Consider the following 23,643-nt stretch of genomic DNA (forward strand, 5'->3'; position numbering starts at 1 on the left):
GACCATTGTGAAGGCCTGCATGGCCCTCCACAACTAACTTGGCACCACAGACACTACAGACACTGAAAACACAGAACCATCAACACGGTACATCCACCCAACATTTGTGGACCACTCCACACCCACTGGGGACCTGTGTCCAGGAGAGTGGAGACAGGTGGTACAAGGGGACACCAGCTTCCTGGACCCAAGAAACATGTCGGCAGACATGGCAACCAGAGTTGCTATAGACGTGCACAACAACCTCAAGGACTACTTCCTCACACTAGCTGGTCGAGTGTCTTTCCAGGAAGGTAAATCAATACCTATCACGCATGGCACCCTACAGTAAATATTCAAATGTTGGAGTGTGGTTTGGAAAACGTGCACACATATGTTATTTTCCTCTGGTTGATAACTGATTATATGTTATGTTGGTTTTGCTGTTTGGATTATGCTGTTTTTCTTATTGACACTTTACAAATCACAACAAAGACTACCATAATGACAGTCACTTCATCCTTGTGTTGTTTTAGTTTCTCATATTTTTTTTAGGCTCTCAAGACATTTACCTAACCTTGTGTTATGTGTAGTAGCCATTCAATGAGGACTTTCCTGCTATGGTATATGGGTGAGAATGGCTGTCCAGTTGTAGACAAAAAGGTCAGGTGAAGGAAGTCGAGGTGGCGAAAGCCAGGATAGTCCATCAGGTCTCCTATGCGGAGGCAACCAAAAGAGTTGAGAAAGCAAGTGACAGTGTTGAAGATATGGTCGTGGATGTTTAGTAAAGACCCAGTGCACCACAGCCTGTGAATGTGTGTCAAGCAAGAGAACCAGATAAGCTATGTTTAAAAAAGGTGGATTTTATAGCGTACATTGCAACTGTTATTAACTGTACGGCACAAGTATCAAAGTATCAAAGAAATCGAAGAAGTTGGACATCATTGTGGCTGCAAGTATTTGGGACTTCAGGAGTTCACAGCGGAAGATCTGCAAGGGGTATTGGCAATGGAAGATGTGCCGCCTTCCCAGGCTCCTGAGCCTGACTAGGGATTGGATTTGGAGGTTTTGTTTTTAACAGAAGAAATATAATGTTTGTTTGATTTTATTTTTTTGGTAGTCTGTTTCAAGTTTCAAGTTGTATTAGTCGTATGTACACGATACGCATGGTATACATCAGGGGTAGGCAACCCTGTTCCTTGAGTGCCGCAGATACTGCAGGATTTTGTCCCAACTAGGCACCACACTGAGCTACTTAGTTAATTGATCAGTTCAGTGATTGCCTCAATTCAACACATCTGGTCTTCCAGGTCGGTTAAATCAAAAACATAAAGTGCCTGCGGCCCTCCAGGACCAGGGTTGCCTACCTCTGGTATACATCATACAACTAAATGCTTGCTTGCAGGTTCCTTCTCGACAATGCAACAACAATAATAAATAATAAAATATAAGTATACGAACATAAAGTAAATGGCAGTAGAATATAATAAACATTTTAGCATAAGTATAATACAGGAAGGCACAATTTGTAGTCCAATATTTACACGTGTTTTGGAGAAGGGGGGATGTATAAATTGAGCAGTATAGTGTATAAATTGAGCAGTATAATAAGAGTCTGGTAGCAGCAGTTGTGATGTGTGTGTAGCATGAATGTGTGTGTGTGTATATCAGAGTGGGTGTGTGCATGAGTGAGTGTGGCAAATCAGAGCAGGTGGTCAGTCCAGTTCAAGTGTTCAGCAGTCTGATGGCTTGTAAATAGAAACTGTCTCTGAGCCTGTTGGTATCAGACCTCATGCTCCGATACCGTCAGCGGCTGCCCGGCGGTAAGGAAGCGAACAGCTTGTAGCTGGGGTGTGTGGGGTCCTTGATGATGCTGCGTGCCTTCCTCAGCCACCGTTTCGAGTAGATGTACTGGATGGGAGGGAGCACGGTCCCAGTGATGAACTGGGGCATCTTCACCACCCTCTGGAGGGCCTTGTGGTCGTACTGGTCAGGACCCTTTCAATGGTGCAGCGGTAGTATTTAAGAGGACCCGGGCGGCATGCTGGATTTCATCAGCCTCCTTATGAAGTAAAGACGCTGTTGCGCCCTCTTGACAAGAGTGGTGTTGTTGTTGGTCCATGACAAGTCCTTGGTGATGCGCACAGGAACTTACAACTTGTGACTCTCTCTACTGCAGTCCCGTTGATGTGGATAGGGCATGTTCCCTGCTCTGCTTCCTCTAGTCAACAATCAACTCCTTTGTTTTGCTGATGTTGAGGGAGAGGTTGTTGTCATGACACCACAATGCCACTTCCCTTACCTCCTCCGTATAGGCTGAATCGTCGTTGTTGGTTATCAGGCCTACAACCATGGTGTCGTCAGCAAACTTGATGATGGAGTTGGTGTCATGCAAAGCCACGCAGTCGTGGGTGAACAGGGAGTACATCAGAGGATTGAGGACACAACCCTGGGGGTCCCTGTGTTAAGAGTCAGTGTGGAGGAGGTGTTGTTTCCAATCCTCACAGCCTGTGGTCTGCCCGTCAGGAAGTCCAGGATCCAGTTGCAGAGGGTGGTGTCCAGACCCAGGGCTCTGAGCTTGGTGTCGAGCTTGGAGGGAACAATAGTGTTGAATGCTGAACTGTAGTCAATGAAGAGCATTCTCACATAGGTGTTCCTCTTGTCCAGATGTGTTACGGCCGTGTGAATAGCAATGGAAATGGCATCTTCCATGGATCTGTTGGAGCGGTAGGCAAATTGGAGTGGGTCCAGTGTGCCTGGCATGATGACCTTGATGTGGGCCATGACCTGCCTCTCGAAGCACTTCATGATGATCGAAGTGAGAGCGACGGGGCGATAGTCATTTGGGCATGTCACTTTGTTTTTATTGGGCACTGGGATGATGGTGGTCTCCTTAAAGCAGGTTGGGACAGGGACAGGTTGAAGATGTCCAAGAAGACCCCGCCAGCTGGTCAGCACATACTCTGAGGACGCGGCCAGGGATGCTATCTTGGCCGGTGGCTTTGTGAGTATTCACTCTTTTGATAGTTTTCCTTATGTCAGCAAAAGCATAATGTCGTCTGGAACAGCGAGAGTCTTCCTGGATGGCTTGGTATTGTCTGCCTCAAAGCGAGCAAAGAATGGGCACCGCACAGCTGGATTTGCATTTGTAGTCTGTAATCCTTGCCACATGCGATGCGAGTCTGAGTTGTCGAACATCAATTCAAGTTTGAGTCTGTATTGTGTTTTTGCGTTCCTAATGGATTTGTGGAGCTCGTACCTGCTTGCCTTGTACGCGTCGCACGTCACAGAGTCATCAGAATTCGTTCTGCTGACATTGAATGCTGCAGTACGGGCTCTCAGCATGGTACGGATATCTCCGTTCATCCAGGGTTTCTGGTTGGGGTATGTCCGGATTGTTATTGTGGTTACAACATCATCAACACATTTCCTAATGAAGCCTGTGACTGGAGATGGATATTCCTCAATGTTGATGGATGAGTCCTGGGTGGATGAATCTTTGAACATATTCCAATCAGTATTCTCAAAACAGTCCTGCAGCATTGAGTCTGCCTCCTCTGTCCAGCGCTTCACTGTTCTCTGTGTTGGTGGCTCCATCTTGATTTGCTGCTTGTAGGTGGGGAGTAGGAACAGGGAGACGTGATCTGATTGGCCGAAGTTGGGGCAGGAGGATGGCTTTGTACGCGTCATGGATGTTTGTGTATACATGGTCAAGCATATTGGATTCGCTTGTGGGGCAGGATACATGTTGGTGATATTTTGGGAAAATGTATTTTAGACGGGTTTGGTTAAAGTCACCCGCGACAATAAAGACTGCTTCAGGGTGAGAGGATTCTGCTGGCTAATGATCTTGTACAGTTTGCTGAGAGCTGCCTTGGTGTTTGCTTGTGGCGGTATGTACCCAGCTGGTTGAATACCAGAGTTGAGTATATTGTCTGTAAGCCACATCTCAGTAAAAACAAAGACACAGCATTCCCTGATGTCCCTCTGTGATTGAAGCCTTGCTTTGAGTTCACAAAGTTTATTTTCCAGCAATACTAGCCAAAGCCCTTCAACATTGCTGCAATAGAAGTCTCTGCCTGCAGCTAGCCACCTGACTGACTGTATCTATAAGCTCCATGAGGGGGCAAAAGGGGGGCTTAGCCAGGCTCCATCCGTCTGTAATATTTCATTTTGATTTATAAGGATGGGGTCAAGTTTACAGTTGAAGCTGCTTCACTCAACTCTGCCTCATGCCCTACCACCACAGAGTTTAGTTAGCTTCTTAGCTAGCTGTAAATGGCGTTAGTGTTATTAGCCTATTTAGCTCTAACCAGCTAATCTGCCACTGCCACCATGGATATCAGAAATCAAACCACAGAGGCCGCTGCCAAGCCCAGCAGCGATAATGCTGCCTATCTCCAGCTAGCTCTGCATGAAGAGCCCCCCTTCCCCCCTTCTACAAGTGCCCAGGATAATGGCTCCACAGCCCTCTCCACCTCCGACTGTTCCTGACGATCTTGGATCAGAAGAGCGAGCCCAGGACGCTGTCCATGGTGCTGATAGAGCGCAATGGAGATTTTGTGCCAACCTGTCACTTCTTGGTCAAACTCAATCAATGGTCTTGGCATTTGAAGTTTTATGTTTATTGTGGTATAGCGTGACATAAGCAGAATTCAATATAATTCCAATGCAAGAACCCAAATGACGCCCCTGCAGTCACATATCGGTATGTTTAATCTTAGAAATAGATACATTCTATTATGGTTTTCTTGGTAGCCTATTGCTTTTCGTGATTGTAAATGTAACTGTACATTTTGGAAACATGTTTATGGTAGGACGGCATTGCCTAATTGATTACGTGGGTGGGTCGAATTTGATCCATATAAGTGTATGGCGCCATATTGCAAAGTGTTGCTGAACTCATGAGCTGCACGATCTTCCATGATTGAAGCGAGCTTATAGGCCGTTTGTTTACTGTTAATGTAACTAGACTAAATAAAGATTGTGTCATGCCTTTATTTATCTGATATTTTGTTAAGGCCTACCGCTGTTATGCTCTGTTCGCATTCATTAGTTCGCATTTGCAGTTGTGTCGGTATTCTAGGCCACCTGCTATTCACTATTTTAGTTTTGCATGATTAACTAGGCTACTACTTTCAGCATTTCATTTTCATTATTTTGCTAAGACAGCTGTGTGTATGGCCACATTCACATAGGCTGTTTGTAATAGGTGAATTACCCTATCTATCTATATTCATTGCCAAATAGGCCTTGCTTTACAGGGAGGCGCGATTAGAACTCAGTCATATCAAGAATATAAACGTTCTGAGCTTTGATCAACGCTGGGAGCAATATTTAGATGTTGACCCGTAATTTATTTTCTTTATTGTGTACTCAGTGTCCTCATATGTAGCTAGACTACAAAATATGGATGAAGCAATTGATGACATCACCCCATTGTTTCCTATGAGAATGCTCAAGTGGCGCGTTTGAAGATCAGGAAGTGTCATTTCAGCTTGTCACAATCTTGCTACACTACTCTAGGAAGTGATGGTGCAGGCTAGTTGCAGGTTGCCCCCTCTCATTGAGTATCTCAAGTTGAATGCTGACAGAAGTACTGCAGGCTGCCATTAGCAACTAAATTATCCTTTTAACTTAATCTGTGTGTGATTTTAAAGTAATTGGTTCAAGGTCATACATCTGCTGAAATAAAAGCAATTATTAGTATCACGATCGTGTTCGTTTAAAAAATATATAAATCCACGAATATTGACCACAACGATCGCCATTTCCCCATTTCCTATAATGGGGATCCTGCTTTCTGGAAACAATGCCTGCAGTACCGTGGTCGGCCTCAACTTGAACTCCTCAATGGGAAGGCTGGAGTCGTTCTCCCCTGGTAGTTACGCACCTGCTCTGTATGGATATTTTTGCCCACCCCGACAATGTTACTTTTTGGGGGACTTTTGTTGTTTTCATCCCGCACAGTAGGTGGCGGCAATACATATTTTTGGGTGTAGTCTGCCAATAAACCTTGACAAAGAAGAAGAAGAAGAAGAAGAAGAAGCAGAAGCAGAATAAGAAGAAAGGGAAGAAGGGACGAAAAGGAACCAGGGGTGTAAATATTAGTCCTAACAGTTGCAAAACAACTAAAACGAGAGTTTCTATTGGACAAAGTCAGGTAAATCCCGCCCCGTTTCGTTCCGTTTGCTTCCGTTTAACAAACGTTTTGGAACAGAATCGGCGTAATGAATACGCCCCAGTCCTTGGACGCCAAAGGCCAACGTGCTTACTTTCGTGACGTCATTGCTTGCGTGATGACGTTTTAATGGAGGTTCAGAGGTGGCAGCTGTGGGTTGATATCAATGACTGTCGGTATTTGGAATATAAAACTGTTTAAAAGTTAGTTAAAAGGCCCTGATTGTTTTTAAACAAGGTAATTGGGAGTTTTTGAACGGTTCACTTTTAATTGCACATGTCTTGTTTAGCGAACGCTAAGTCGGGAAGGTTGAAATCCAAGCCATATTAGGAGTTGGTTAGCCAGCTAAGTTAACGTTAGCTAGATTTGCTAGCCAGCTGCCAGCCACATATTTTAACTAGCTAGCTGACAGGTGTGCTAGGGTTGGGCATTATAAAAGGTGATGAAACACTATGATATCATTGTAACTGAAGAGAAACGCATCCTGTTCCCACTCTAGGTTTGCAGTTTCCTATATGGGGGGTGAGCTAGCAGAAGTGCTTGCTAGCTAACTAGCTAGTAGGCTAGTGGGACAGGTAGCTTAGTTTGATAACTAGATGGGTGCCTGTCATCACAGCCTGCTAAAAAGGTAGCTGGCCAGTTATTTGCCCCAGTAACATCAAAACATAGTAATGTCCTCCTAACAGCTATATTGTTAGCTACAGCATTAGCTATCTGGCTCAGTCAGTAAGTTACACAGTATCTTAGCTAGCTAGATGTTTTAATGTAAGCATTGAGTATGTGGCAAGAAATCTCACAGGGTTATTGTGTAGTCTGACATTGTTTGTTGTTTATCCCCAGGTCAAACAAATAAAGAAGGACCACAATTCCATGGTCAGTTTCTCTAAGGAGAGTTAGTTTGTTTTTGATGCCTTGCATGTAGAGCAGGCACTATGCCAGCGGCTACTGTGGATCATAGCCAAAGAATATGTGAGGTTTGGGCTGACAACCTGGATGAAGAACTCAAAAGGATCCGCCAGGTCATTCGAAAATACAACTACATTGCCATGGTAAGTTATGAAGAGTTCTGATCAAAGGCATCTTGGTTGACACTGACAGATATGTGCTGAACATTACGTGCCGCTGCTCCATTTTTGCCTTCTCTATTGCTTTGTGTTCTGTTCGTAGGACACAGAGTTTCCAGGTGTAGTTGCGAGACCGATTGGAGAGTTCAGAAGCAATGCTGACTACCAGTACCAGTTACTGCGATGTAATGTAGACTTGCTAAAGATTATCCAGCTGGGCCTTACCTTTATGAATGAACAGGGTGAATATCCACCAGGAACTTCAACATGGCAGTTCAATTTTAAGTTTAACCTCACGTAAGCATTCCCCTTTCTATGATGTCTATCATTTTTCGACTTATTGTATCAAGACTTGACTTGCCCATGTTATAGAGGCCTCAGCTATGCCTCTTGTACAGCACCAACAGAACAGGGGAAGTTTCATAGCAACGGTTCTTTGGAGGCACTAGGAGAAAAGGAAGAACCTTTCTTTCTTTTTTTACCATGGAAGGTTTTAAAGATGATTGTAACGTTTACATGCATGTATTGTCTGGTACTTTCTTGAGGAATTAAATTTTTTATAACTTGAAATCTCTGCATTAAAGTTAACTACAAAAAGGAAGTCCATTTGATGTAGTCTGTTATTGAGGTGATATTATTGTAGTACAGAGTTTGACTAGCCTACATTTCTGGACTGATGGGCAAAGGCACAAACAAACCTGCTCATATGATGTATGAAACCAAGGTAGAACAGGCCTATGTTCAGTGTTGATACTCCACACAATCAGGGTCACGCTCATGGCTAGCTCCGGTCCAGGCCATTTGAAGGATCAGTGTCAGCAAGCCACATTGAACGCCCTGGACCAGAGCTAGCTCAGGACCTCCATATGGGAGTGAACGTTGTCACACTGCAGCTGCACTGCCTGCACACCGTTCAGGTAAAGGAAAATGTGACCAAGATTGTTTAGAAACCATGCGGCCAAGACTTTCACTTGAGCCACCTAATAGGCTGCACCTGTCACATGAGAAGCTGCTTACGTTCCCAACGAGCTAATTTACTTGCTTTTCTCCTAGTGCCTCTCCAAAGTCATTTTTCAAATGTTTATATGGACATATTTCATAAATGCATTCTCTCTTTACTTTCAAGCATATCGCAGGTACTGGGTTTTATTTTCTTGTTTGTTTTGGTGCAGCACTGAAGACAGTGTTTTCAGGAGTATTTAGTTGTTTACATGTAACTTGTTTATATTGTGGAAGTAAAACTAAAGGCTTATCAGCAGTGTATCAGACATTGAAGAAGAGATATAGTTGTACTGCGTCCACTTACACAGCAACAACAACTTAGTCACGCCAGTATGAAAATGTATGCACTCACTAACTGTAAGTCGCTCTGGATAAGAGCGTCTGCTAAATGACTAAAATGTAAATAAATGCTTAGTGTACCCCTTGTTCTTATAGCCGTTACATTCATTGCTATAAATCATGGGTATTTAAACCTTTTCAGCTCTTGACACAAAATAGAAATGTACTATTCTCCCGTGACCCAAATCTTCCTCTAACGACCCAAATTAAGAAGAAATTGTGTTATTATAGATGTATTCTCATAACTGGTGACCCACCTCTCACATGACCAGGGCCCACTTTGGGTCCCGTCCCATAGTTTAAGAAAGCCTGCTATAAATGTGTAGCCTAGGTGTGAGTGTGACATGTCTCTCTTTCCGTCGTTAGGGAGGACATGTATGCACAGGACTCCATCGAGCTCTTGACGACATCAGGCATCCAGTTCAAGAAGCACGAGGAGGAGGGGATCGAGACATTGTACTTGGCTGAACTGCTCATGACCTCAGGCGTGGTGCTCTGTGAGGGCGTCAAGTGGCTTTCTTTCCACAGGTAGGCCATTTCTAAGCACACATCTGTTAAAGACTTGGCCATTATTAAATTAAAATCAATCATCTTAGACCTAAGCATTTTGTTTATTTTTCTGTTTGCAGTGGCTATGACTTTGGATATCTGATCAAGATTCTGTCCAACTCTAACCTGCCCGAAGAGGAAGTGGACTTCTTTGAGATCCTTCGCCTGTTCTTCCCCATCATATATGATGTCAAGTACCTCATGAAGAGCTGTAAAAACCTCAAGGTAACTTCAGCACATCATAACAAAGAAAGTATTACTCAGCTCTGTATGCAATGAGTTTTCAGAGAGCTAACTAGGCCACAAGTTTTGATTGATAGTCTTTAAATGCATTAGAGACATGGCTAGATTAGCAGAATATGTGAGTGATTGACAGGGTGTGGTTTGATTGACAGGGTGGGCTACAGGAAGTGGCAGAGCAGCTGGAGCTGGAGAGGATTGGCCCCCAGCACCAAGCTGGCTCAGACTCACTACTGACAGGCATGGCATTCTTCAAGATGAGAGAGGTACTCTATCCATGGGTGTCTCCCAAATGGAACCCTATTCAATATATAGTTCACAACTTTTGACCAAAGGCCTATGGGCCCAGATCAAAAGTAGTGCCCTATAAAGGGAATAGGGTGAGATATGTTTGTGTGAATGGATCATAGAACAGGGAGATTACTCACAACTTGCATTTCTTCAAAGAGCCACCAGATGTTATTAAAAACATATATTCCTTTCAGTAACCATGTTTCCATCCACAGTTTTTATGGGAGTAAAGTCATACCATATAAAAAAAAATCCTGACAGCTGTGATGGAAACAGGACATTTCGGTAAATTTTTATAAATTCCGACAGATAATTTGTTTGTTTGACATGGTAGGATCTTTTTGTGTCTGTAAAATTAATTATGCGAGAAATTGCGGTGGAAACAAATATGAATATAATAACCATCATATCAACGTAAACGTGTGTGGTCCTTTTTATCCACTATGTCGGTTTGGTGGAAACACACCACTGGTGGGAAAATTCACATTTTCTTTGCGGATTTTAGAATATTCGCATGACAATCTGTCGCCAATTGGATGGAAACCTAGCTACATATACATTTATCTGAGTCAATATATAGCTCCAAATGACTGTTGAACAAACTAGTATACTTCTTCCTGTATCTGATGACATCACATATTTTCTTAGATGTTCTTTGAGGATCATATCGACGATGCAAAGTACTGTGGTCACTTGTACGGGCTGGGTTCAGGCTCTGCATACGTCCAGAATGGCACAGGGAACGCCTACGAAGAGGAAGCCAACAAACAGCTGTCATGACAGCATCACTGGGATCTCTCTGGATGGTCTGCTCCAGTCAGTTACTTCGACGACTGGAATAATGAAAGAACAAAAGCATATATACCATTTAGGAAGCTCTTTGTCATAAGCTCTTCTCACTTTAGATGGTTGGTGAATTTGGTGGTTCAATAGGAACTATCTCCACACGTACCCAAGGTGTGTGTGTGCTTAATATCATGTAGTTTTTTCTATGAAAGCAGGTTAGAGGGGCTGGTTGGTTCATTTAGATTTCACATAAAGCGCTTGAAGAGAAAACAAGGGATTTTAGTTTTTCAAACATTTTCTGTAGACATTTTGCACTTTAAAGCTCCTAAGCAGATCCTTGATTTTATATGAAAAGCTAACAGTTTTTCTGGAATGTTCCTCTTCGTTGCCTTCTCTTCTTTTTCACTTAACATCTTTATTATGAAAACAACTTTTTCCTTTTTTCCACCAAACTCAGCCTTAATTGTAGCTACATTTGTTATTTTAATATTTAATTTATTGTACTGGTTGGTTGTTTTCATGTGATGAGACCCCCCCACCCCCCACCCCCTCTCATTACATCATTCATATGTTTAAAAAAAAAAATGCAATATACAAGAGATTGTTTTTAAAGCTTTTGTAAATAAAGGCTTCAAACTTTTCTAACATATAACAACTTGATTTGAGTGAGTTTGAGATCTATGTTTAACAGTGATATTTTTAATTATATACCTTATAGGTTATTGAGACCGATATGGGAGAAAGGTACAAGAACAGTCAATAATAGTGATATAAACAGACTGAACATGGCATCACTGTATTTATCTGATAAGGCATCACAGTACAGTACATAGCCTCACATGTTCATAAAGGTAATTTTCTCCATATCATGCACAGATAAAATATTTAAAAAAATATATAGATTGACAAGGTTTTAGCTCTAATGCATTTCAAAACAAGCATACATTTGAGCCATTTACCAAAAGGAAAACTGATGCTGATGAGTCATTTCCAAACACAAAATGTAATTTAAAAGGACCACAGGAGTACAATCAGAACAGAACCCTCACAAGGTATGGAACAGCTGGAGCAATCACTGTATTATTTCTGCAGCACTTCCATATTTGAATGGAGTTGAATTGAGAATGCAGCAAACGTTCTGAAACCGAGGCTTGGTTTTGAAGATCATAGGCCAGTGTGTCAGGCCTCTGGAGAAAAACAGGATATTTGGCTGGCAGTTTGACAATAAACAACATTACAGGAGCACTTGACATGGCAAGCACACTGACACATCAAAAAGAAGACCGGTTGGTGATGTCTAAAAGCCAATGGTATCCTCACCGATGCCACAGGAACACACAGGAATCCTTTCAAATCAAAGAATATCAATATAGCCCTTATTAAAATGATTGTTATGCAACAGTGATTTTACAACGTTTACAAGAGAGAAAAACTGGTATAATACATGAAACTGCGGAAACTCAACTATTTACTTTCTTATGTTTTGTTAACATCCTGAGTATGAAGCATGCATCAGTTAATTCAAGGATTTTTCTTTTTTATCACAACAGGTGGTAAATGTGTTGATCATCTCTGCAATACCTCTTTCATGTTCAGTGCCATAAAAAGCCTAACACTGCATATCTTGTCCAAGTATCACACACAGAAAGCAGCTTTTACTCTTAAAAGAGGTCTATACAATCATAGAATCAACATTCACTATTATCATATATCTTTTGCATGTTAGGTTAGGGTTAAGTTTTGGCAAATTCTAAAATTACATTCAAATGGAATATTTAAACTGTTTCTGTCAATAATCACCTATGCAAGTTAGTCATTCCAGTTTAGACATTACACTGAAGTAAAAATAGACTACATTAATTTGGAGATGAAGTCCAAGATAATCAAATCATACAACAATACTTCAAGAGTCCTTTACTAAAAGAAAATAGATGTACTGAACACATACAAATGCAGCTTCTTAGACCGACCACCTGTTATACAAAGTGCAAATAAAACACATTCTATTCTTCTGTTTTTCAGATCCAAACTTGTAAAAACACGCCAAGTAATTGGAATGCAACTTCAATCTTCCAGTCGTGAGGCCACAACTTGATCTCACACTCAATATTCCGCCTTCAGGAAACCAGTTTTCACCATGTTAAATTATTTCTCTTGAAACAACAATAACAATGATGTTACGTCTATTTCCAATGATACTGGTGAGAGCAAAAACAACATTAAACTAAGCCCTTCTATGCAGCAATTAACTACAGCAGTGTGTTATGGTAAGAAAGATGACAGGTTATGGTAATGTTATCCCAACTGCACATTGTCATAGGCACGCTGAACACTGGGATCACCATAGACCTGTTGAAGGATATAAGCATTACGTGACACATTAGAAATAAACCATATCGTTTTTACCTCAAGCTTTGTGGATAATAATATTTGTTAAATGTTGAGATGAATTTTCAACTCACCTATGATTCCACATACAAGTCGTCATTCCTCACCGTGGTTATGTTTCATTCTCTACGGCCATTGCTGGGTTACTTGTGCCTGAAAAACAACATGCATACAGTTACTAAAGTTATTGGAGAATGGCCCTAGGATAATGATTTGTACTCATTCAAATAAAAAATACATACAAAAAATTGACATAAAGCTGGGGTTAGGGTCATGGCTAGGGTTAAGGTTAACCAGGATGTGGACATAAAGCTGGGGTTAGGGTCATGGCTAGGGTTAAGGTTCACCAGGATGTGGACATGAAGCTAGAGTTAGGGTTGTGGTTGAGGGTTAGGGTTATGGCTAGGGTTAGGGTTGAACCGGGATGTGGAAATGAAGCTAGGGTTAGGGTTGAACTGGGATCTGGACATGAATCTAAGGTTAGGGTTGAACCAGGATCTGGACATGAAGCTAAGTTTAGGGTTGAACCGGGATCTGGACATGAAGCTAAGGTTAGGGTTTGCTCGGCTCCCATCAGATAGTTGAGCTTTCACCCAGTCTCTCTTTGTCCGCTGCTCCCCCGTTCTCTGTCCAGGAGAGGGCGCTGTTCAGCAGTCGACTTTGGGACTCCCTCAGCGGTTTGGCTGGGAACTGGTGGCTCTCTCCAACAACACTGCACAACACAGGACAAACCATTAGGCAGGATCAGTACATTAATGGATTTCAATGGACTATTAGCAATACGACTGTTAGAAAAGTACTCGAAAGTACTCTCTCACATCTGTATCCAAAAATAATCTTTATGGAAAAGGACCAAATGTATGAAGAGTGTAGACAGGACAGTGACTTCCTGTGAGAGATGAAAACACGTCTTGTTGGGAGGGGGGTTGTGTCCAGGAGATGAATACTTACGTCTTGTTGGGAGGGGGGTTGTGTCCAGGAGAGGTGGGCTGCTCAGGATCCTGGTTCACCAGACAGGTTGGGAAGGAGCACCCATCACCCAGACTAAACACAAAACACAATCCTGTGATTAAAACTCTTCCTAATTAACAACTAACTAACCTCTTCTCACGCTTCGTAATTTACAAACCTTTAAACATTGTCCCCTCATTCCCCCCATAGTTCACCACTGAATTCAAGTTGAAGTTCTTTCTTCTCCCTCCTCTTTGTCAGAGTAGAGACCCAGATACCTTTCTGTTTAGCTGAGAATAACAGTGTGTTCACAGTGGGTTCTGTCAGAGTAGAGACCTTTCTGTTTAGCTGAGAATATCAGTGGGTTCAGTCAGAGTAGAGACCTTTCTGTTTAGCTGAGAATATCAGTGTTTTCACAGTGGGTTCAGTCAGAGTAGAGACCTTTCTGTTTAGCTGAGAATAACAGTGTATTCACAGTGGGTTCTGTCAGAGTATAGACCTTTCTGTTTAGCTGAGAATATCAGTGTTTTCACAGTGGGTTCAGTCAGAGTAGAGACCTTTCTGTTTAGCTGAGAATATCAGTGTTTTCACAGTGGGTTCAGTCAGAGTTGATAGCATTATATTTTATTTGCGAGCAGCATGCCACCCTGCATCCCACTGCTGGCTTCCCTCTGAAGCTAAGCAGGGTTGGTCCTGGATGTGAGACCAGATGCTGCTGGAAGTGGTGTTGGAGTCCCTCTGGTCTAAGGAGATCCCAATGCCCCAGGGCAGTGATTGGGGACATTGCCCTGCATAGGGTGCCATTTTTCAGATGGGATGTTAAAACAGGTGTCCTGACTCTATGATCACTAAAGATGGCATGGCACTTATCGTAAGAGTAGGGCTGTTAACCCTGTCCTGGCTAAATTCCCAATCTGGCCCTCATACCATCATGGCCACCTAATCATCCCCAGCTTCCAATTGTCTCATTCTTATCCAGGTTGTTGCTGTAAAAGAGAATATGTTCTCAGTTAACTTATCTGGTAAAATAAGGGAATAAGTAAATACCTGGAGTACACGGGAAATAGCCAGTACCTAATTTCATCACCGAAGACCTGGCGGAAGTTCTTACTGAGGCCCAGACTGAAGCCATTCTTATCAGCCCCATGACGGAACGCTGGGGCGCGGACCGCCTCTGAGGAACAATAGAGTAGAATATGATCAGTGTTGAATCAAAACTGAGGAGAGATCTAGTTAGGCATCGTTTATAGAGAACATATGCAATCTAGATGTTTCATAGCTCAAAGGAAACTGAGAGAGGAACTTCATTGTTTTGTGGGTACTTATGCATCTCCTGAACCAATAGAAACACATTCATGGATAAGAAACATTTTGAGACATCAGTTGTCAAATATCCTCTTGGGGAAGAGATTGCTGAGAGAGTTTGTTATTCTCAAAGGGTGGGGAGATTTGCTGTTTAAAAGCCTGCTACAACTGCAGACTAACTCCCTTGACTCCATCTCACTGAACTGCCCTTGGTACAGCAAAAATGAAGATCAGCCATTTCTAATTGACTTTATGTAATGAGAATGAGCCAAAGAGCCTGAGAAGTCTGCTCTCTGAGGACAGATCTATGCCTTCAGATCTGCTGGCTGTGCTGTGTTACCAGGTGTGACTGACCATGTCCTCTAAAGGCCTGTCCAGCAGGACTACCTGTCCAGCAGGGCTACCTGTCCAGTGTCTGTTACTAAGCCTCTTACTCTGAGCCTGTTGTCATGGCGTTATAACACACTCCCTGAATAATCCACTGACTCAGATCGGAGGCAGAAAAGTGCACCACTCGTTAGAGCTGAGTGACATGGACAAAAATTAAATTGACAAAATGATCAAGATTACTACTACTACTACTACTACTGCTTATACTACTACTACTACTACTACTACTACTACTACTACTTCTACTGCTTCTACTACTACTACTACTACTACTACTGCTTCTACTACTGCTACTACTACTACTAATAATAATATTACTACTACTACTGCTGCTGCTACTACTACTACTACTATTACTTTGAATGTTGTAGTTATCAATTGTCCCGTTAGAAATAGCCCATAGTAGCAGACTTATTTAATGTCAAACTTCACATTCCTCTAGTAAAAGCTTATTATTATTATTTATATTATTGATATCAGTCCTCAATAAATGATTGGTTCGGTCAGTATCGATAATTTCCGGTTTATCGTCCCAGCTCTAGCACATAGTCAGTCAGTCAGTCAGTCAGTCAGTCAGTCAGTCAGTCAGTCAGTCAGTCAGTCAGTCAGGCTGTCTGGCTGTCTGGCTGTCTGGCTGTCTGATAGATAATGGCCATGACAAAGAGCCTTATCAAATCATACCACAGATGAGTGACTGAATCTGTGTGTTTATTTGATGTGGAGAAGAATAGAATAAGTTCCCTATCCCAGGCCTGTATTTGGAGACTCCGTCAGAGCACCCAGGTTAGGTCTGTTTCTATTCTGTTTAGTGAGACACCAGGGAGATGGTCTCAACAACATATAGACACACCCTGTCAGCTCTTACCCAGAGTGGATCTGTTCTTGCAGACTAGCCAGCAGTGGTAGACGAACAGTGAGGCCAGACTGACAGAGAACATGGAAGCAGCGAAGAAAAGGAACATGATGTGGAACTTAGCCTGGGTGTCAGGCAGACCATTCTGAGGGAGCAGTTCCAGACAAACACAATGCATTAATCTTACAGTACCTGTATGTGTGCATTAGGCATAACCTGTAAGTAAAGTCTGCCAGCTAGTTGGGTGTTAGCATAGGTCGCTACGAAACTAGTGTAGGGGGAGCTTAACCAATCAGTGATCATCGTCCTCAAATTCAATGCCGCTGATTGGCTCATACCAGGTATTCTAAGAGACGGTCGTGTGTTCTACCTTCAGCCTTGCAGAGAAATCAAAATACTAAGATCAGAACATTACATACTTATTTTCTGTTATACACCAAGCATCATCTTTCATACTGTATTATTTACAGTCATTAGAAATAATCATTTTCTCTAAAGAGCATGGATATAGAGATATATAGATATAACAGACAGTAAACTGTTATTAGATATTCAATCATTCCACTGGTTTAGATTGTACAGAATGTAAATTAATCCAAAGTTCACCATGAAAATATTTTACTCACGGTCCAGAATTTAATGAAGTACTGTAGATCTGTAGCAGTGATGAAAAGGCAATATAATAAGGAGTATGCCAAGAACAGCATGAAAAACTTATAGTTGGAGAAGCCCACACAGTTATTCACCCTGTCACATTCCAAAACAAGAAGGCAATGCTCCAAGTCAGTATCACACAATATGGGAAAACCCTACCGTTTGACTGCAACATACAGATGGTAAAAATGGCCCCCAAACAGAAACAGACAAGGCTAAAATATAATCTACATCGTAGACATCAGTTAAGCCTTTGACGACAATAGAAAAAGTGATCTATTTATCAAACAAGATTTAAAAACTCTTACAAATCATAGTGACCTAATGGAGAAAAAAAAATCAATTTCCTTTGAATAATTAATCGAACATCACTTTGATTAAGTATGAAATGGTATAGTAGCAATACAGACCAGGGGCAATGGTGATCCATCTTTAGGATGCATCTGTAAAACAACAGTAAGGAAACTCAGTAACAGCTAGAATATTCCCATACACAGTTACAGCAGGGTTCTTATGAACAGTACATATGGCCATGAGCAGAGTCATACTTATCACAGACTGAGCAATGGTGACATCGATCAGGCTTGACCAGCTGGCAGCGATCACAGAAACGGATAGCTGAGGAATAAGAGAGACAGCGTCAGCACAGTCAATCAGACACCATCACCACCCTATTTACCCCACTGACCAATGAATCATCAGCCTATCAACCCCACTGACCAATAACAAATGAATAATCAGCCTATCAACCCCACTGACCAATAACAAATGAATCATCAGCCTATCTACCCGACTGACCAATAACAAATGAATCATCAGCCTATCTACCCGACTGACCAATAACAAATGAATCATCAGCCTATCTATCCCACTGACCAATAACAAATGAATCATCAGCCTATCAACCCCACTGACCAATAACAAATGAATCGTCAGCCTATCTATCCCACTGACCAATAACAAATGAATCGTCAGCCTATCTATCCCACTGACCAATAACAAATTAATCATCAGTCTATACAGTGCCTTGCAAAAGCATTCATCCCCCTTGGTGTTTTTCCTATATTGTTGCATTACACCCTGTAATTTAAATTGATTTTTATTTGGATTTCATGTAATGGACATATACAAAATAGTCCAAATTGGTGAAGTGAAATATTACTTGTTTCAAAAAATTCAAAAAAACTAACAAATGAAAAGTGGTGCATGCATATGTATTCACCCCCTTTGCTATGAAGCCACTAAATAAGATCTGGTGCAACCAATTACCTTCAGAAGTTACATAATTAGTTAAATAAAGTCCACCTGTGTGCAATCTAAGTGTCACATGATCTGTCACATGATCTCAGTATATATACACCTGTTCTGAAATGCCCCAGAGTCTGCAACACCACTAAGCAAGGGGCACCACCAAGCAAGCGGCACCATGAAGACCAAGGAGCTCTCCAAACAGGTCAGGGACAAAGTTGTGGAGAAGGACAGATCAGGGTTGGGTTATAAAAAAATATCTGAAACTTTGAACATCCCACAGAGCACCTTTAAATCCATTATTAAAAAATTGAAAGAATATGGCACCACAACAAACCTGCCAAGAGAGGGCCCCCCACCAAAACTCACGGACCAGGCAAGGAGGGCATTAATCAGAGAGGCAACAAAGATACCAAAGATAACCCTGAAGGAGCTGCAAAGCTCCACAGTGGAGATTGGCGTATCTGTCCATAGGACCACTTTAAGCCGTACACTCCACAGAGCTGGGCTTTACGGAAGAGTGGCCAGAAAAAAACCATTGCTTAAAGAAAAAAATAAGCAAACACGTTTGATGTTCACCAAAAGCCATGTGGGAGACTCCCCAAACATATGGAAGAAGGTACTCTGGTCAGATGAGACTAAAATTGAGCTTTTTGGCCATCAAGGAAAATGTCTGGCGCAAACTCAACACCTCTCATCACCCCGAGAACACCATCCCCACAGTGAAGCATGGTGGTGGCAGCATCATGCTGTGGGGATGTTTCTCATCGGCAGGGACTGGGAAACTGGTCAGAATTGAAGGAATGATGGATGGCGCTAAATACAGGGAAATTCTGAGGGAAACTTGTTTCAGTCTTCCAGAGATTTGAGACTGGGACGGAGGTTCACCTTCCAGCAGGACAATGACCCTAAGCATACTGCTAAAGCAACACTCGAGTGGTTTAAGGGGAAACATTTAAATGTCTTGGAATGGCCTAGTCAAAGGCCAGACCTCAATCCAATTGAGAATCTGTGGTATGACATAAAGAGTGCTGTACACCAGCGGAACCCATCCAACTTGAAGGAGCTGGAGGAGTTTTGCCTTGAAGAATGGGCAAAAATCCCAGTGGCTAGATGTGCCAAGCTTATAGAGACATACTCCAAGAGACTTGCAGCTGTAATTGCTGCAAAAGGTGGTTCTACAAAGTATTGACTTTGGGTGGGTGAATAGTTTTCACGCTCAATTTCTTTTTTGTTTCAAAAGAACAAATATTTTGCATCTTCAAAGTGGTAGGCATGTTGTGTAAATCAAATGATACTGGGGTGGTACATGGGAAAATGGGTGGTACACTCCAATATGCGATGTGGTTAGACGAGAACGCAGACATTTTGCCAAGGCAAAGATGAGCGTCCGACAACGAAACGCACGCTGACAGTAGTGGACACATCAATTTTGGCCTAATGACAATCGACAAATGTCATTACACTTTGTGGTGTTTTGTGTAACAGATTTCTCTTTCCATTCACCACTGTTTGGAGGCTGGAAATAAGTTGCTGAATAAGTGGATGAACATGCGCAGGTAGCCTAGTAAAGTAGCCTTTTGAAGTGACTGTTTGACAATCAGATGAAAACATAATGACTGGTTGTGTTTATGCCACAATAAAAGGTAATACATTTTAAAAGTTAAATGACAACTCTTTATGACTAGGCCCACAGAAATCCTATTGAATTAATAGGGATTCTACAGTGAGGGAAAAAAGTATTTGATCCCCTGCTGATTTTGTACGTTTGCCCACTGACAAAGACATGATCAGTCTATAATTTTAATGGTAGGTTTATTTGAACAGTGAGAGACAGAATAACAACAACAAAATCCAGAAAAACGCATGTCAAAAATGTTATAAATGTATTAGCATTTTAATGAGGGAAATAAGTATTTGACCCCTCTGCAAAACATGACTTAGTACTTGGTGGCAAAACCCTTGTTGGCAATCACAGAGGTCAGACGTTTCTTGTAGTTGGCCACCAGGTTTGCACACATCTCAGGAGGGATTTTGTTCCACTCCTCTTTGCAGATCTTCTCCAAGTCATGAAGGTTTCGAGGCTGACGTTTGGCAACTCGAACTTTCAGCTACCTCCACAGATTTTCTATGGGATTAAGGTCTGGAGACTGGCTAGGCCACTCCAGGACCTTAATGTGCTTCTTTTTGAGCCACTCCTTTGTTGCCTTGGCCGTGTGTTTTGGGTCATTGTCATGCTGGAATACCCATCCACGACCCATTTTCAATGCCCTGGCGGAGAGAAAGAGGTTCTCACCCAAGATTTGATTAGCAGAAAAACATCCCCAAAGCATAATGTTTCCACCTCCATGTTTGACGGTGGGGATGGTGTTCTTGGGGTCATAGGCAGCATTCCTCCTCCAAACACTGTGAATTTAGTTGATGCCAAAGAGCTCAATTTTGGTCTCATCTGACCACAACACTTTCACCCAGTTCTCCTCTGAATCATTCAGATTATCATTGGCAAACTTCAGACGGCCCTGTATATGTGCTTTCTTGAGCAGGGGGACCTTGCGGGCGCTGCAGGATTTCAGTCCTTCATGGCGTAGTGTGTTACCAATTGTTTTCTTGGTGACTATGGTCCCAGCTGCCTTGAGATCATTGACAAGATCCTCCCATGTAGTTTTGGGCTGATTCCTCACCGTTCTCATGATCATTGCAAGTCCACGAGGTGAGAGTTGCATGGAGCCCCAGGCCGAGGGAGATTGACAGTTATTTTGTGTTTCTTCCATTTGCGAATAATCGCACCAACTGTTGTCACCTTCTCACCAAGCTGCTTGGCGATGGTCTTGTAGCCCATTCCAGCCTTGTGTAGGTCTACAATCTTGTCCCTGACATCCTTGGAGAGCTCTTTGGTCTTGGCCATGGTGGAGAGTTTGGAATCTGATTGATTGATTGCTTCTGTGGACAGGTATCTTTTATACAGGTAACAAATTGAGATTAGGAGCACTCCCTTTAAGAGTGTGCTCCTAATCTCAGCTCGTTACCTGTATAAAAGACACCTGTGAGCCAGAAATCTTTCTGATTGAGAGAGGGTCAAATACTTATTTCCCTCATTAAAATGCAAATCAATTTATAACATTTTTGACATGCGTTTTTCTGGATTTTGTTGTTGTTATTCTGTCTCTCACTGTTCAAATAAACCTACCACTAAAATTATAGACTGATCATTTCTTTGTCAGTGGGCAAACGTACAAAATCAGCAGGGGATCAAATACTTTTTTCCCTCACTGTATATGTAATTAGGCTTATGAAAAATGTTGGTGCAGGTCCCGTACCGGGAATAAATTAATTTTACTTTCACTCCTGATACATTGTATAATCAACTGGACAGTTTTTGTGTAATTATAACTTTTGGGGAAACCAATTTTGGTTTGCTGGGTTGGTAAAAGTCAACCCACAGGGCAGACGTTTTGTTTTAGCTTGTGTTCTGTTGAGTACCTCCAGACATGGTGCGGGTGTAGATGGGTAAATCCTTGGCTATCCTTCTAAGAATCTCCTGCTGAGACTCTCCACGGTCCTCACGCTCCAACAGCTCCTTGTCTGAGTAGGACAGGTGGAACTACAGAGAGGATGGAGGAACAGAATAAGAAGTGTCCTGTGCTTCTACAGATGTAGGATCTTAATTTGATCACCCTGTTGCAGGAGGTTTAAAAAACCCTGTTGCATTTGAGGTTTTAAAGTCTTCTGAAGTTTGTAATTTCCACACTTGATTTTCCCTTAAGAAAAATGTTTCAACCCCTACAAAAATGTCCATTAATTATAATCAACATAATAATTCACATTTCCTGTTGCTGCAGGATGTTCGTCCCGCTGTAGCAAACTGGCTCAAATTACGATCCTACACCTCTAGAATATTGCAGGCCTACATCCATTACTAATGAGATGCACTTCCCATGAGAGCTCTTATCAAAGAATAGTATAATGCTGTGATCAACTATAAATGCTGTGTAGCTCTGAGTGTTGGAGGACTGCAGTACAGTATTGTTTAGTGTCACAAGGGTGATCCAGCCTGTAGGGCTAAGTCATGTGCAGTTCTATCATTGCCCTTTCCTTCTGATTCCTTCTGCCTGAGCAGCTAGATTGGTTGGAGAGCCAAAGCACTGCTACATTATTAGGCGTTTTATGATGGAAGGCTGAGGACTAATAACTTCAACAATAACAAACAGCATGGTGCCAAGTGCCACAGATATCACCACCCACTGAATCATCTAACAAGTACATCTTATAGTATGAAGGAAAATATTGTTATTGAGTGACCTGAATGTTAAGTTATCACCCCTTGAATGAACCAGAGCACTCAGTACTGGAAGGAGCATTTATGAGTGTTGTCTGAAGTGCATGGATTCAACAACAACAAGCGCTGAATCTGAGTGGTCAGGAGCAGAGATAGAGTGCTCCTTCAGGCAGTTGGAGAAGAATGTAATATCACTGTAAATATCACTGTAAACATCACTCTCAATCATAACAGGAGAGACTAGAGCCTAGTTATGTCCCTCTCCCTGTACCTCATCATCCAGACTAGCCTAGTTCTGTCCCTCTCCCTGTACCTCATCATCCAGACTAGCCTAGTTCTGTACCTCTCCCTGTACCTCATCATCCAGACTAGCCTAGTTATGTACCTCTCCCTGTAGCTCATCATCCAGACTAGCCTAGTTCTGTACCTCTCCCTGTAGCTCATCATCCAGACTAGCCTAGTTCTGTACCTCTCCCTGTACCTCATCATCCAGACTAGCCTAGTTCTGTACCTCTCCCTGTACCTCATCATCCAGACTAGCCTAGTTCTGTACCTCTCCCTGTACCTCATCATCCAGACTAGCCTAGTTCTATACCTCTCCCTGTAGCTCATCATCCAGACTAGCCTAGTTCTGTACCTCTCCCTGTACCTCATCATCCAGACTAGCCTAGTTCTGTACCTCTCCCTGTACCTCATCAACCAGACTAGCCTAGTTCTGTACCTCTCCCTGTACCTCATCATCCAGACTAGCCTAGTTCTGTACCTCTCCCTGTACCTCATCATCCAGACTAGCCTAGTTCTGTCCCTCTCCCTGTACCTCATCATCCAGACTAGCCTAGTTCTGTACCTCTCCCTGTAGCTCATCATCCAGACTAGCCTAGTTCTGTACCTCTCCCTGTAGCTCATCATCCAGACTAGCCTAGTTCTGTACCTCTCCCTGTACCTCATCATCCAGACTAGCCTAGTTCTGTACCTCTCCCTGTACCTCATCATCCAGACTAGCCTAGTTCTGTACCTCTCCCTGTACCTCATCATCCAGACTAGCCCTAGTTCTATACCTCTCCTGTAGCTCATCATCCAGACTAGCCTAGTTCTGTACCTCTCCCCTGTACCTCATCATCCAGACTAGCCTAGTTCTGTACCTCTC

The 23,643-nt window shown here is 42.4% G+C and overlaps 2 protein-coding genes across 8 annotated transcripts in view; one reads left to right on the forward strand and one right to left on the reverse strand.

Moving 5' to 3' along the window:
• Positions 1 to 6,021: 6,021 nt before the first annotated feature.
• On the forward strand, positions 6,022 to 11,089 carry cnot7 (CCR4-NOT transcription complex, subunit 7). Of its 3 annotated transcripts, none has more exons than XM_041904115.1 (7): positions 6,022 to 6,142; positions 7,001 to 7,209; positions 7,328 to 7,521; positions 8,932 to 9,093; positions 9,195 to 9,339; positions 9,510 to 9,620; positions 10,294 to 11,089. In XM_041904115.1, exons 2-7 carry the CDS (start codon positions 7,093 to 7,095, stop codon positions 10,423 to 10,425), a joined length of 861 nt encoding a protein of 286 aa, XP_041760049.1. In that variant the 5' UTR covers positions 6,022 to 6,142; positions 7,001 to 7,092; the 3' UTR covers positions 10,426 to 11,089. The 3 variants fall into 3 exon arrangements, with proteins under 3 accessions (XP_041760049.1, XP_041760050.1, XP_041760044.1); XM_041904110.2 differs by lacking the exon at positions 6,022 to 6,142 and adding an exon at positions 6,217 to 6,397; XM_041904116.2 differs by lacking the exons at positions 6,022 to 6,142; positions 7,328 to 7,521 and adding an exon at positions 6,215 to 6,397.
• zdhhc2 (zinc finger DHHC-type palmitoyltransferase 2) overlaps positions 10,395 to 23,643 on the reverse strand; it is a 33,253-nt gene continuing 20,004 nt past the window's right edge. For 2 of the 5 annotated variants that reach the window (XM_041904097.1, XM_041904105.1), the window contains 11 exons: positions 21,701 to 21,821; positions 17,521 to 17,590; positions 17,383 to 17,415; positions 16,945 to 17,065; positions 16,657 to 16,695; positions 16,331 to 16,463; positions 14,818 to 14,944; positions 13,771 to 13,863; positions 13,413 to 13,531; positions 12,894 to 12,972; positions 11,887 to 12,780 (listed from right to left, as the gene is read on the reverse strand). In XM_041904097.1, the coding sequence (XP_041760031.1) occupies positions 12,932 to 12,972; positions 13,413 to 13,531; positions 13,771 to 13,863; positions 14,818 to 14,944; positions 16,331 to 16,463; positions 16,657 to 16,695; positions 16,945 to 17,065; positions 17,383 to 17,415; positions 17,521 to 17,590; positions 21,701 to 21,821 (897 nt within the window). In that variant the 3' untranslated portion in view covers positions 11,887 to 12,780; positions 12,894 to 12,931. Of the gene's footprint in view, positions 10,479 to 11,032; positions 11,778 to 11,886; positions 12,781 to 12,893; positions 12,973 to 13,412; positions 13,532 to 13,770; positions 13,864 to 14,817; positions 14,945 to 16,330; positions 16,464 to 16,656; positions 16,696 to 16,944; positions 17,066 to 17,382; positions 17,416 to 17,520; positions 17,591 to 21,700; positions 21,822 to 23,643 lie in introns of those variants that run through there. The other 3 variants (XM_041904100.1, XM_041904098.1, XM_041904103.1) reach the window with 3 other exon arrangements.

Source organism: Coregonus clupeaformis, chromosome 2, assembly GCF_020615455.1.
Source record: "Coregonus clupeaformis isolate EN_2021a chromosome 2, ASM2061545v1, whole genome shotgun sequence".
NCBI classification, from domain to species: Eukaryota; Metazoa; Chordata; class Actinopteri; order Salmoniformes; family Salmonidae; genus Coregonus; species Coregonus clupeaformis.

Coding starts and splice junctions, on each gene's coding strand:
- cnot7 (XM_041904115.1), top strand. CDS start 7,093: ATGCCAGCGGCTACTGTGGATCATAGCCAAAGAATATGTGAGGTTTGG. Junction 9,340..9,509: donor AGAGCTGTAAAAACCTCAAG/GTAACTTCAGCA, acceptor TTTGATTGACAG/GGTGGGCTACAGGAAGTGGC. Junction 9,621..10,293: donor CATTCTTCAAGATGAGAGAG/GTACTCTATCCA, acceptor ATATTTTCTTAG/ATGTTCTTTGAGGATCATAT.